At 49.1% G+C, this 14,607-nt stretch overlaps 2 protein-coding genes across 4 annotated transcripts in view; both read right to left on the reverse strand.

Annotated features, from left to right (window-relative positions):
- Positions 1–12,588, reverse strand: part of LCK (LCK proto-oncogene, Src family tyrosine kinase) — a 35,799-nt gene extending 23,211 nt beyond the window's left edge. The window contains exon 1 of one of the 3 annotated variants that reach the window (XM_084787175.1): positions 12,570–12,588. The gene's annotated coding sequence lies outside the window, so the exon portion shown is untranslated. Of the gene's footprint in view, positions 1–6,774; positions 6,931–12,569 lie in introns of those variants that run through there. The other 2 variants (XM_084787174.1, XM_084787173.1) reach the window with 2 other exon arrangements.
- Positions 10,710–13,102, reverse strand: FAM167B (family with sequence similarity 167 member B). Its single transcript, XM_084787192.1, has 2 exons — positions 12,570–13,102; positions 10,710–11,586 (listed from the first exon to the last, which is right to left on the reverse strand). The coding sequence occupies exons 1-2, from the start codon at positions 12,819–12,821 to the stop codon at positions 11,353–11,355; spliced, it is 486 nt and encodes a 161-aa protein (XP_084643318.1). The 5' UTR covers positions 12,822–13,102; the 3' UTR covers positions 10,710–11,352.
- Positions 13,103–14,607: the final 1,505 nt, after the last annotated feature.

A 14,607-nucleotide genomic window follows, 5' to 3' on the forward strand; every position in this document is an offset into this window, starting at 1 on the left:
GGAGCCTTTTCTTCTTCTACTCATTGTTCAATAACAGTGGTATGGATTCTAAACCATCTCTGACTAGGACTTGCTCTTGGTCAAACTCAGAGCAGCATATGGTCCACTAGGCACTGTGAGCCAAAAGTATAAGTACAAGGGCTTCCCCACTCCAGTGCTCCTGAGGTGGAGGATGGAGTCAGAGCTGGATTTCAGTCTGCATCTTATGTGTTGTTCTTTAATTCAGTGCCACCTATCTGGCAGGTGCAGTAGCCTTGCTTGTGTGGTATACAACACACAGCAAATCAGGCTGTTAAAAGGGCCTGAAGTACGTCCTCTCTGTCTCTGCCTCTGTCTCCCTGTCTCTCTGTCTCTGTGTGTGTGTGTGTGTGTGTGTGTGTGTTTCTCTCTCTGTCTTTCTGTCTCTCTCTTTCTCTCTCTCTCTTGCTCTCTCTCTCACTCTTCATTCTTTATTGTTTCCAGGTGTTTCCTGGCCTTTCATTCCACCATTTAGAAGGCAGAAGCAAGTGGATCTTTGTTTAAAGCCAGTCTACATATTGAGTTCCAGGCCAGCCTGGGATATATAGTGACAACCTGCCTCAAGCACTAATAATTAAAATATTACTAATATTACTAAATAAAAAGTCATTGTGTGTGCACATACGCTCCCTTATGTGCACACACACCACTCCATAGAAGTAGAGGTTGGAGCCGAGCGTGGCGGCACACACCTGTCGTCCCAGCCCTCAGGAGGCAGAAGCAGGTGAATGGCTGTGAGTTCAAGGCCAGCCTGGTCTACAAAGTGAGTTAGGATAGCCAAGGCTACACAGAGAAACCCTTTCTGGGAAAACCAGAGAGAGAGAGAGAGAGAGAGAGAGAGAGAGAAGTGGAGGTTGGAGGACAAAGGTGAAGAGTTGGTTCTCTCCTTCCGTGATGTGGGTAGATGTCATGGCTGCCAAGCTTGGCAGCAAGCACCTTGGCCTGCCGAGCCATCCTAAGGGTCCCTGCATTAGATTTTCCGATTCCAGGATTGTTTAGAAGTCAAACACATCAAAATGAGTTCTGATTCTCATTGATTGGGTCATGGTTCCCAGATTTGCTGCCATCGGCTCTTTTCCTACTCCAGCAGCAGACCTATTGATTTATGGACGCTCTGTCTGGAGTGTGTGCCAGCTTCTCGCCTGAGAGCCTTGGCCCACTGCTTTACACAGCCTATCGGCAGGCCAGGCAGTGAGTGGTGAACAACATCTTTGATCCCAGCACTCGAGAAGCAGAGGCAGCAGCTGGAGCTCTGAGTTCAAGGCCAGCCTGGTCTACAAAGAGAGTTCCAGTGTAGCCATAGTTGTTACACAGAGAAACCCTGTCTCAACAAACTGAAAAAAACAAAAATAAAAAAATCCCAGCACTTGGGAGGCAGAGGCAGGCAGATCTCTGTGAGTTCTAGGCCAGCCTGGTCTACAAAGAGAGTTCCAGGATAGCCAGGGACACATAGAGAAATCTTGTCTTGAAAAAACAATAACAACGACAACAACAAAAACCATAAACCTCACACACACATAAACACACAAAAACATACACATATAAACACACCACACGCACAAACACATATACATACAAATATACACATAAGCATACATATACATACACACAGTCACACAGACACATATACACAATCACATGCACGCATGGTTTCTTGGAAACAGGTTCTTGCTGTGTAGGCCAAACTGACCTCCAACTCTCAACAGTGCCCCTGCTGAGACCTCTCAACTCCTGGGATTACAGGTCTGAGCCACCAAACCCAGTTTAGATTTCTGAACCCTCAGCCCCTCTTCTAATTCCTGTATCTGGAAAATAAGAATAAAAACAGGACCTGCATCTTGGACCATAATGAGCATTATATATGACACATGGAAAACCCTGCAGTGTAAAATGCTTCTTAAGATGCTTGGTACACACCAGGTGTGGTGGCGCATGCCTTTAATTGCAGCACTCTAGAGGCAGAGATAGGCGGATCTGTACATTTGAGGCCAGCCTGGTCTACCAAGTGAGTCCAGGACAGCCAAGGCTACACAGAGAAGCCTTGTCTCAAATTAATTAATTAATTAATTAATTAATTAATTAATTAAAAAATAAAAAGGACTAAACAGATGAGCATAATTATCATTTAAGGCTGCCGTGTGTGTTTCACTCTATATCTTCCGGGTTGAAACTGCCTGTCACTCTGTCTTCATTCTTCCTCATGATTTTGGGCCCTTTAGCTCTGAAGACCAGGCTGGCCTGAAATTCACAGAGATCTGCCTGCCTCTGCCTCCTGAGAGCTGGGAGGAAAGATCATCTGGCTCCACTTTTCCCTCTTTAATACATTTACCTGAAATAGAAGTTTCCCTCCCATAAATGGAAAATCAGTGTCACTAGCCATAAGTGGCAGTTACACATCGTCAAACTTTCTTTTTTTTTTTTCGGGGGGGGGGGGGAGGTTTCGAAACAGGGTTTCTCTGTGAAGCCTTGGCTATCCTGCTTGCTTTGTAGACCAGGCTGGACTCTAACTCACATCAATCCGCCTGCCTCCGCCTCCCCGAGTGCTGGGATTAAAGGCGTGTGCCACCATGTCCAGCTACACATCGTCAAACAGTAGAACATATAAATTACATGCCCATCCATCAGCCTCCAAAATGTCTCACACAGTCAGCATTTTATCCACCACAGTGTGGGAGATGCGGCCTTGTGAGAGGGGATTGGAGCTGAGCTCTCAGCCCTACCTGCCATCTGCCCGCTCTGTGACAAAGAGGGTGTCCCTCAGTGGGCCATTTCCTCTTCACCCAAGGCCGTAAGGCCTGCTGTCTGCTGTCTGCTCGGTACTGCCGCAGCTTTGAGCAACCCGTTCTCACAGCGACACTTTTCAGGAAGGAACACAAAAACCATCACCATGATCCATTCACCAAGCCAGCAGCAGAGCCCCATGCATGGGCAGGGGAGACTCTAAGGTGCCCGTGCCAAGCACCCACTGTAGCCAGTAAATTAGCTTGCCCTTAAAATGTATCTAGAGGCCCAGGTTGGGGTGGCACTCTTTTTTTTTTTTCCACATAGTTTGTGTGATCTGCCTGGTTTCGTGTAACTGTCGTAGCAGGCCTATGAAATAAATGTCGCCAGATGCAAAACCGAGGCTGACACTGGCTAAAGCGATTTGCCTGAAGCCTCCTAAAACACAAATGAGGGAGCAATTGCGGCAGTGTATTGCTCTGCCTTCCGCCTCTCAGCAAAGGTACCATGGGACCATCCAGCAGGAGGCAGCCCTCTCCTAGGGACACACCCCAGAAGTGTGATGGAGGAGGCTGGCTTTCTGGTTATCTTTAGATGCCGCTGTGCTGTTTGACTTTACAAACAAAACAAAGCCAGCCATGAGCTAATTTTGAAACAGCAAAATAAAAACAGCAAAATCACCACCAGCAACGCAGAAGTGCTATTAAAAACATCTCCCTGCTCCCTCTTTTCAGACAACATCTGGCGATGAAGCCCAAGCTGGTGCCCTGAGGCTTCATCTTGACTCCAACACTGCAATGCTGGGGTAACAGGTGTGTGACACAACACACGGTGAGTAACAGTCCTTGGGGGACATACTACCTGAACGGCTCCCCTGCCCTTTCATCTCAGGCCTAGAATGGGTGGTAGAGGTATTAAAAAAAGAAGAAGAAAATAGCTTTGTGACCGAGAAGTTTAGGAAATAATGGATCAGACAAAACGAATCAGATTTCTTCTCTGCAGAGATGTAGCAAGCCAGTGTTTACTGTGAAACTCCCACGGGACATTTGTCACTGAAGCAATGTTGGTTGGCTCTAAAACCTTTTCTTTCCAGGTGCATCATGGACTTTTTTTTTTTTTTTTTTTGCATTCACTGATGATGCAACATTATGAATTCCAGATCCACACTGAGAAGAGCTCTTAAAGATCACAATTTTAGCCGGGCAGTGATGGCGCACACCTTTAATCCCAGCACTTGGGAGGCAGAGGCAGGCGGATCACTGCGAGTTTGAGGCCAGCCTGGTCTACAATACAAGTCCAGGACAGCCAGGGGTCTGTTACACAAAGAAACCTTGTCTCGAAAAAAACCAATAAAAACAAAACAAGACCCCACAATTTTAGACTCCTACCCCGACACCCTCCTCCGAATTGAGCTTGGCTTTTGAAGCCATCAATCAGCCTTTGGCTGTGTAGGGCTTGGTAGGATCCCACCACTGAGCAAAACCTGCCCATGGATCACACTTTCCTATGACACATGAGAAGCTTTGAGCAGGGAAGATATGTCTGTGAGAGTGCATGCGTTTGCTCTAAGTTAACGTCTAGCTCTGTAGCCCACGCTGGGCTCAAATTCTCCATGGCCCTGGCTCAGCGTACTGAGTGCTAGACAGTGCAAAATGGAGCCTATCGCTCCTATGACAGATACCTTCTTTGCAGGTCAGAATCTAGCCTTTCTGAGTTTCCACGGTACATACAGGAAACGAGCTCGTTCACAAAGCTGTACCACTAGCGTGAGGGATGGCGCGGTTCACTGTCTCACCAAGTGCCAGAGGAGGTGTAACTTTGAGTGTGAACCAACACTCTGCAGGGAGGGGAAGTGCTCAGCTTCCTTTAAACACCTACTGCGCGTCGGTACTGCCCGGGGGCACACTGGCGTCATTATCCTTTTGATTTTGCCAGGCACTTTGGAATCGAGAGCTTTGCTACTGTGTCTTTATAAATAGACTGAAGTCTGGAGTGGATAAACCACTCACCCAGGCAAACAGCAGGCCCAGAATTGTTCCTAGGCCTCTCTGATGCTGAAAAGTGTGGTTTTTGGGTTTTGTTTTTCACACTGTATCACATCTCTGGGCTCTTGCACCTTCGACTTTATTCTGAGGTTTCTGTCTCCATGGTCCCAAAGAGCAGAACTTTCGGTTTGTTTGTTTTGTTTTGTTTTCCTTTTTAAAAAAAAAAAAATTATTTATTTTTATTTTTATGTGCATTGGGGGTTTTTGCCTGCATGTATGCATGTCTATGTGAGGGTGTCAGATCTTGGAGTTATAGACAGTTGTGAGCTGCCATGTGGGTGCTGGGAATTGGACCCTGGTTCTTTGGAAGAGGAGCCGGTGCTCTTAACTGCTGAGCCGTCTCTCCAGCCCCTTGTTTTGGTTTTTTGAGACAGGGTTTCTCTGTGTAGCCTTGGCTGTCCTAGACTCACTTTGTAGACCAGGGTGGCCTTGAACTCACAGCGATCCACTTGCCTCTGCCTCCTGAGTGCTGGGATTAAAGGCTGGGACCTTTGTTTTATGTCCTTAGCACTCTCCAAAATGAACCCCTCCTCTTCCCACACTGCCTTGTTCAGGAAGCTTCCAGATCCCCTTGAAGGACACTTCTCCCTCTTCCGGTCGGTCTCAAGCCCATTCCCCGCTCTTTTGAAAAGAGCCACTATCCTGAGCTCCAAGGACCCTGCCTCTCAGTCAGCACAGGACTGGTGGAGGGGCCTGCTGTCTTTGCCTGTTCAAGGACACACACAGGAAGAGCCAGTGTGTTTTCTGCCCCTGTAGGAGGCCGAGAGGTCTTGGAGACGGCTGGCATATGCTGACGAGACGGAATACGTGTCACAAGAACATCTCCATCGAGGCAAGGGAAACCTGGAGAGTCAGCGGGGGTGGTGGGGGTGGTGGGGGGTGGGATGGGAGTAGGGGTGGGGTGGGGTGGAGACTGTCTCCCCAAAGTTTAGAGTTAGAATATGAGGGGATGGGAGGTGGCTGGTGACAAGCTTCTAGGCCTTTACCCTTTTGGTGTCGGAAGCAAGAATCAGATAGACCAACTTGGACACGCAAATACAGCTGGGCTGAGACTGGAGAGGACACGGGCAAAGGCGAGGACTTCCTGTCCTGACACTTGGCAGGACAGGAATGTCGGCTTTTAGATGGAAGCTCAGAAGTTCGTGCCCTGAGCCAGCGGTACCCTGTCCCGGATAAAAATAGTCCTTCCGCTTCCCTTCTCCCATCATTCTCAGTCACCATCCACTTCCCCAGGGACCACACATCCGTGCGGATAAGCATCTCTCCCAGATCTATCCACTTCCCCAGCAAATCCTCCGTCCTTCACGGTCTGGTCACTAAGGCTCAAGTCAATTCTCATGCATCCATCTGGATGCCCCAGGTTACTTTTTTTTTTTTTTTTTTTTTTTGCCGTTCCCGTCTGCCCGGGGGATGAGGGAATTGATTCCCAGGACCCTGCACTCAAGCCTGTCCAGCCCCTCACCCTAAGTATGACAGGAGTAGGCGGAGCCCAGCTCCTCAAGCCATCACTCTCCTCAGGTCCTGCTCCACCACTGTCCAGCCCGTGAGGAAGGATGGGTTAAGCAGGTTCATGGCCACCTTTGGGCCTCAGGAACCTCATCCTATGAGCTCAAGGAACTGGACCAGTGACTGCCGATGGCTTTCTTTCTTTCTTTTTTTTATCCCTGGACTCGCTTTGTAGACCAGGCTGGCTTCGAACTCACAGGGATCTACCTGCCTCTGCCTCCCGAATGCTGGGATTAAAGGTGTGAGCCACCACGCCCGGCTGCCGATGGATCTCCAAGGAGTGCGCTCCTCGAGGGGGGTGGAAAGATGGAGAGTAGAAGTGAGAGCCACCAACCTAGTCAACCTCCAGCAAGGGGTTTCAGAAAGGCTGCTGTACAGCTAAGGAGCCTGGTCCTCCACACAGATGCAGCCCTCTGTGGCCAGGCTCCCACCATAGCACTCCCCCCCACCCCCACCCCCACTGTTGTTCCCAGTACCCCCTTACCTGCCCAGCCTGGGAGCCTTCTGGCCCATTCACATGATGTTCCTGGCCTGGCTTGGCTGCCTGGACCCACTCTCGGCTCCCCTCGCCTTCGCAGTCACCACCTGTCTCTCGCGCCCACGTTCTACCCTGACTTCCTGCCTCCTTCTGAGGGCTCGGCAGCCAACCCAGGCCCAGCAACCCAACCACAAGCCTCCAGCACCCCAAGCTTCCTGCTGCCATAGCCCTACACCCCTCAGCCTCTTGGGTCCCAGGCATCTCTAGGCCCAGCCCCTACTTATACTGAGGGAGGCACTTAGGGGAGTGAGAGCCGAGGGGAGGCCCGTCTGTGATGGCTCAGGTCTATAGTCCCAGCGCTCTGGAGATAGAGACCGGAGTGGCTGTATACAGAGTTCCAGGCCAGCCTGAACCCCACAAGTCCCTGTCTCAAAAAAAACAATAATAATATAAACTAATAAGAGGATTTTTATTTTAAATGCAGGGTCTGTGTAGCCCTGACTGCCCTGGAACTTGCTTTGCAGACCAGTTCAGTCTTGCCTTGAACTCACAGAGATCCACTGGTCGTTATCCACGGCAAGAAAAGATGCCTGATGGAGCATCCTTCCTACCACACCCGGGGGGGGGGGGGGGGGGGGGAAGATCCAAAGGGAGCCTTTACCCTCCGTGAGCAAAGGACAGCAGTTACAAATGTAGCAAACGGGGGTTGAGGATTTAGCTCAGTGGCAGAGCGCTTGCCTAGCAAATGCAAGGCCCTGGGTTAAAAGACGAAATGACAAGTTCAGCAAACAGGGACGGGAAATGGTTTAGCATGACAGCAAAAGGCATCTCTGTTGAGAGTTGAAGCGTTAACAAACGACGGCAACGAGATTGCATGTGCTACAGTAAAAAAAAAAAAAAAAAAAAAAAGACAGCCACAGTCACTGACAGAGCAGGATCCTTGTCATCTTAGGGCACAACGGCTGTGTTATAGTTGAACGTTGACAGCCTGTTTCAGGAGGCAGATGAGAAAACCTCATGCCTTTGGGAATACAGTGACAGGCTGGAGCCATGGTGGTGCATGGGTTTAATCCCAGCATTTGGGAGGCAGAGATCCGCAGATCTCTATGAGTTTCAGGCTAGACTAGTTAGTCTACACAGTGAGTCCCACGAGTCCAGCCAGGGCTACATAAAAAAACCCTGTCTGGATAGATAGATGGATGGGTGGGTGGATGGATAGACAGACAGACAGACAGAACAGAATAATAGGCAGAGGGTAGGACAGCATGCCTGAAGATGGTAATTCAAGTTGAGGCAAGGCCACACCCCTATTGGAGCACACAGCCTGCACCACCATCTCTTGAAGAAGGCAGAGTAAACATGCTGCACAGGCATCTAAGGCAGCCAGCAGACATCCTGACATCAGCAGGAGTTAAGAACATTGCAACAAGCAGCAGGCAGGTCAAAGGTGAGAATGACTCCCATTACAGGCAGAAGGCTAGGCTACTGGTGACATGAGGAACCCCCACCCCCACCCCAATAGCCCCTATCGGGCCTAAGAATAGGTCCTGACCTCCCTGGAAGGAAAGTAGAAATGTGTCACCTCCTGAGCTATGCTGAGTGAGCAGGTGGGGGAGGGGAGCCCACAGACCATTGTTGGGGTTTGTGAGGTGGGAACTGAAGCTGTGTGCACCTCAGCTGCAGAGGGAAGGGGGGGGCACAGGAAATGGGGGGTGGTGGTGGTGGAGGAAGTCTGAGTTGGAAAGTCAGACAAAGAGAGTAGCACAGAAACAAAGGCTGAGAGACTCAGGGTGAGGGGGGAAAAAAAAACAACCTTCAGAGAGACATAGCCGGCAGATGTGTCCTCAGACCCGGTGCGAGGCCCCGCCACTCTCACTTACAGACCGTAGCATTTTACAGCTCACCTCAGCTTCAGCTCACACCTTGGAGGGACAGCACTAAGAAGCAGTGCTTGGATTTATTGGGGGCCTCCTGGTGTGTTCTAAAGTAAGCCCTTTCTACCTGCCTGTGGAGTTAAGAATTAGCAGCTAGCTTGGTTTCATTTCTTCATTTGCCTGTTTACTTGTTTTTGGAATCTTGGACAGGGTCTATTTCTAGGTAGCCCTGACTGGCCTGGATTTCACTATGGAGATCAGGCTAGCCTCAAGCTCTTCCCAGAGCTCCGCCTTTCTCTGCCCCTTGAGCCCTGGGATTAAAGGCAGAAGCCTTCATGCTGGCCAGATCTCCCCCACTGTCTAACAGCAATAAACAGGGGAGGCTGGACATAGTGACTTTCATCCAGATCAGCACCGGGAGGCAGAGGCAGGTGGTCTCCTTTGGTTTCAGGCTTCCCTCTCTCCCTGTCTGCTGCCAGGGCATGGCTGGCATACCTAGCACTCTACCCTGAATTCCCTAGCCCAGCCCCCCCCTCTTCCTCTTTCCTGAAGGTTCGTCACTAAATAATCCATGTATTTTCATTACCTCTCCTCTGCTCTCCTCTCTTTCTGTATCTCTCCTCTTCTCCTTCTCCCCTCTCTCTGCTTTGCTCCCTGCTTTACTCTCTCCCTCCCTCCCTCCCTCCCTCCCTCGCCCTGCATGGCAGCTGAGAGCTGCTTCCAATAAACCTGCATTAAAATATAACTTCCTCTTGCTTGCAATTAGCTCATTCTGATATCTCAATCAGATCACTGTGCGTTCGAGGCCAGTATGGTCTACAGAGAGAGCTCCAGGACAGTTGGAGCTCCACAGGCCCTGTCTCAAAACACAAAGAAAGCAAAGAAAGCAAAGAAAGCAAGAAATAGGGGAGTTGATTTCGAGAGTTCAATTCCCACAACCACATGGTGACTCACAACCATCTATAATGTGATCTGATGCCATCTTCTGGGTGTGTGAAGACAGATTACCCATATGCATTAAAATTAAACAACAAAAAAAAGTGGCATAACATTTTAAGTTTAAGGGCTGGGCTCAGTAGTCAAAAGTGCTTGTCAGAACCCAAATCAGGCAGCTCACAAAATCTTGTAACCCCAGCTCCAGCCAACCCAATGACATCTCTGGTGTCTCTGAGCGCGCGCGCGCGCGCGCGCGCACACACACACACACACACACTTTGAAAAATACAAGAAATAATCTTGTTTGTTTTTTGAGACAGGTGTTCTCTATGTATCCGTGACTGTCCTGGACTCACTTTGTAGATCAGGTTGGCCTCAAACTCACAGCAATCCACCTGCCTCTGCCTCCCAGTGCTGGGATTAAAGGCGTGCACCACCACACATGGCAATATTTTTTTTTTAAAGATTTATTTATTTATTATGTATACAATGTTCTGCCTGTCTGCCAAAAGAGGGCACCAGATCTCATTACAGATGGCTGTGAGCCACCATGTGGTTGCTAGGAATTGAACTCAGGACCACTTGAAGAGCAGACAGTGCTCTTAACCTCTAAGCCATTTCTCTAGCCCCCAGTAGTCATTAAAAAATCAGATACTCAGTGGTAGCTAACACCTTTAATCCCAGCATGTGGGAGGCAGAGGCAGGTGGATCTTTGTGAGTTCCAGGCCAGTCTGGCCTACAGAGTGAGTCCCAGGACAATCAGAGCTGTTACACAGGGAAATGCTGAGCAGTGGTAATGCATGTCTTTAAGCCTAGTGCTTACTCAGTAGGCAGAAGCAAGCAGATCTCTGAGTTCCAGGCCCACTGGTCTAGAGAGTTCCGGGACAGCCAGGGCAACACAGAGAAACGCTGTCTCGAACAAGTTTTAAAAAAAGAAAAGAAAAGAAAAAAAAAATTTCTTCCCACTTCTGGTTTTGATAAGGTGGAGAAATAGAAACGGAGCTATTGGGGAGCCTGGGCGCCATCTACCCTAAGCAGGGTCTTGTCTCCTGCTGTGGGGTCTCTAACCCAGGGATATATAGTAAACACACAACAACAACAACAACATTCAGCCTCAGTGAAAGACCTCGATGGGATACAATGTGTTTTTATTAAGAAAATTTGGAGCCGGGTGGTGGTGGCAGCAGTGGCAGTGCACACCTTTAATTTCCCAGCACTTGGGAGGCAGAGGCAAGAGGATTGCTGTGAGTTCAAGGCCAGCCTGGTCTACAAAGTGAGTCCAGGGCAGCCAGGGCTACACAGAGAAACCCTGTCTTGAAAAGAAAAGAAGCCGGGCGTGGTGGCGCTGGCCTTTAATCCCAGCACTCGGGAGGCAGAGGCAGGCGGATCGCTGTGAGTTCGAGGCCAGCCTGGTCTACAAAGTGAGTCCAGGATGGCCAAGGCTCCACAGAGAAACCCTGTCTCAAAAAAAAAAAAAAAAAAGAAAGAAAAAGAAAAAGAAAAAAACAAAACAAAACAAAAAACCAAAAAAGAAAAAAGAAAAGAAAGAAAAAAGAAAGAAAGAAAGAAAGAAAGAAAGAAAGAAAGAAAGAAAGAAAGAAAAAGAAAATTTGGGGTTAAGCTCCCTCTCTTCGCCTCAAGGGGGCGTCGGGGGGCACGTTGAGCTCTCTGAATTCAGCTTTCAGAAACCCAAATGTGCCTTCTCCCTCACCAAGCGCCACACCCTCTTTCTTCCTTCTTCCCAGATAGTCCAGGAGACGATGCTCAGGTGCCCTCAGCAGAGGGTGAAGCGCCTGGCACTGATATTCATGCGCGTGAGTCCCAGATGCCGCAGCGGTGGGGCCAGAGCAAGGCCGGTGCCGCCAGACTCCAGCTCCAGCTCCAACTCGGCTTCATCCAGAAGCTCCTGGTGCAGGTGACAGGCTTGGTCTACTTTCAGTCTGTGCAGCTGTGCCCGAAGCCTCAGCAGCTGCCCCGCCAGCTGCTGGTCCTGAGCCCGCATCTCCTGCTGTGACCGATAGGGGGTATGAGTTTGCTAGCCTAGCCTCCAGCCTCGGTTCCCTTTCTGTGAATATTCTTTGCATAGACCGGCTCAAAAGCCCCTTCTCACCTAAATTCATCCTTCCCCCGTCTCTCAGATCTTTTTCCGTGTTACTCAAACCAAGTAAAGGAACCATTAGTATGCAAACACAGGCACGCCGTCGCAAATCAACTGAGATGACTCACGGAGCTTAACTGGACATTCCTATATCCGTACACGTTGGGTTGACAGCTAATATTCAACTCTTCTCTCAGATTGTACCTGACAGCAACGTTGAGGTCACTTTTTTTTTTAAATTTTTTTTTTTTTCGAGACAGAGTCTCTCTGGGTTAGCCTTGGCTGTCCTGGACTCTCTACTCTCTAGAACAATGGTTCTCAACCTTCCTAATGCCGAGACCCTTTAATACAGTTCTTCATGTTGGGGTGACCCCCCCAACCATAAAACTGTTTTTGTTGCTATTTCATAACTGTTATTGTTGTGAATCTTCCTTTTTTTTTTTTTTTTTTTTTTGTTTTTCAAGACAGGGTTTCTCTGTGTAGCCTTGGCTGTCCTGGACTCACTTTGTAGACCAGGCTGGCCTCGAACTCACAGCGATCCGCCTGCCTCTGCCTCTCGAGTGCTGGATTAAAGGCGTGAGCCACCACGCATGGCGGTGAATCTTAATGTAATATAAATATATGAGATACAGGACATCTGATAAGCGACCTCCCAGATGGGTCGAGACCCACAGGTTGAGAACCACTGCTCTAGGGCGTTACTTCAGCCTTGGTTCCACAACTAAATAAACCATTTGGCCAGTGAATCCCTGGCTCCTCTGTGCCAGCGCACAGCAATGAGGTACTGAGGGTTATGGTCCAGTCTCACCTCCTCCCAACCCCACAGACTGGGGCCTTTAAAGGGGACTGACTCAAGGACCCTATGTAAGTCTGTCACACCCACCAAGACTCACCAGCTCCAGCCTGAGCCACTGGAGTGCAGACTCCATAGAGTCGAAGCCACAGATGGTCCCAGGTCTTGCTGGCTCGGGTCTAGCTTGGACTCTGCACCAAGCCGGGCTCTGGATCCTGGCAGTCCACTCCAGATATGAGGGCCGTCGGGTCTGCAGCTGCAGCTTGGCTGTCAGCGCCTTCACAGAGTCTAAGCTCTCCTCCTCTTCCTCCTCCTCACCCAGTGCCTGGAATTTCAGTGTCCCTAGGGCCATGGTAGGTCTGTGACTATCAACCGGGCAGTGAAGGAGAGAGGCTGGCTGTGTGGCCCTGGCGGAGGTGGAAAAAGAGTGTGCCAGGAGCGTGCGGTGGCAAGCATAGAAGGGTAAGGGAGGCTAAGTGTGCCCAGGGTAAGTGAGCAGATGGGTGTGTGAGGCTAAGTGTGCAAAGGATGGAATTTTCCTGGCCTGCTAACTGGGGCCACGTGATGCCCATCCGGGTGGGGGCAGGAGGAGACCTTCGGATGAATTTTATTGTCTTTGCCCAGAATGAGGTTCCCGCTTCCCAGAAAGGAAGTAGCAGCAGGATAAGAAAAGCATCACCCACAGCCGACTTGGCCCTCCTCCCAAGACCCGAGGCAAGGGAGGCAAGAGGGAGAGAAGGCTGACTAGCGCCCCTGTTCTCTTCGTGGTACCTCTTAGGCAAGGGAGTGAGGTTAAGCTGCCTAGGCTGGGAGTCAGGAGCCCTGGACTCTGGTGCTGCTCCGATGGAACTTTGGGTAGCTCTCTGACTTCTCTGAGTCTCTGTTGCGACAGGTCAGTGACTCCAAGCTTTCCTCAAAGGAGCCTTAGGTTCTGTTGGCAAATCACTAAAAAAAACTCTGACAACTCAAGGGCCTGTGTTGCGGTTAATTCATCAGTAAGGCCTAATGTTTATTATCTGGCCTATAATTATTGTTACGACAGTATCTTCTAACCCGCTGGCAATTGATCAAGACACAGACACCTGGGGGCTAGAGAGATGGCTCAGTGGTTAAGAGCACTGTCTGCTCTTCCAGAGGTCCTGAGTTCAGTTCCCAGCAACCACACGGTGGCTTATGACCATTTATAATGAAATCTGGTGCCCTCCTCTGGTGTACAGGCATACACGAAAGCAGAACACAGTATATGCTATAAATAAATAATTCTTTTTTTTTTTTTTGGTTTTGTTTTGTTTTTTGAGACAGGGTTTCTCTGTGTAGCCTTGGCTGTCCTGAACTCGCTTTGTAGACCAGGCTGGCCTCGAACTCACAGCGATCCGCCTGCCTCTGCCTCCCAAGTGCAAATAATTCTTAAAAAAAAAAAAAAAAAAGACACAGACACCTGTTATATTTAAAATAGCCTTAGTTAACCTGGGGCAGGGCAAATACAATCCCCTAAACTACTTCCCATGCCATCTGCTTCTAAAAATTTCTATAAAACTGCCTCCCATCCATAATCCCATAGTCTTGCTAATGTTCTTCATCTGGGCCAAATCTCCATCAAAGCCGGCATGTGCTTCTCCTCCACCTAACCCAAGGTGGCCTTCTTTTCTTCTCCTTTCTCCTCTAGGTCTTTTCTTCCTCTGAAGATCCTCTCTCCCCAAGCCAGGGAATCTTAGCCACGCCTATCCATTTGCCCTGCCCAGGTGTGATGGCATTTTATTAGTTAAGCAGATAAGGCTCTTAGGTATGGTGGGTCAGAGACAGCAAGCAGTAATTAGCATCAAAATACATCAGACCAACCTCCAACATTGCCCCCTTTCAGTCTAAATAAGGCCATTCTTTTTTATATACAGTAAGAACAAATATAAAAACCAATCGGTAAGACTTACATACATAATGTCTAATCAAAAGGTATTTGGCAACTTTGAAGAAAATATTATCTATTCTATCTTGGTTAGTCTAAAGTTTTGAACCTAAATCAATATCTATCAAAGCTAAAAATACCTATGTAGACCTAAAAGTATCTTTTTTTTTTTTTCCGAGACAGGGTTTCTCTGTGTAGCCTTGGCAGTCCTGGACTCACTTTGTAGACCAGGCTG

The sequence above is a fragment of the Acomys minous genome (genome assembly GCF_964271855.1).
Source record: "Acomys minous genome assembly, chromosome: 6".
Lineage (NCBI taxonomy): Eukaryota > Metazoa > Chordata > Mammalia > Rodentia > Muridae > Acomys > Acomys minous.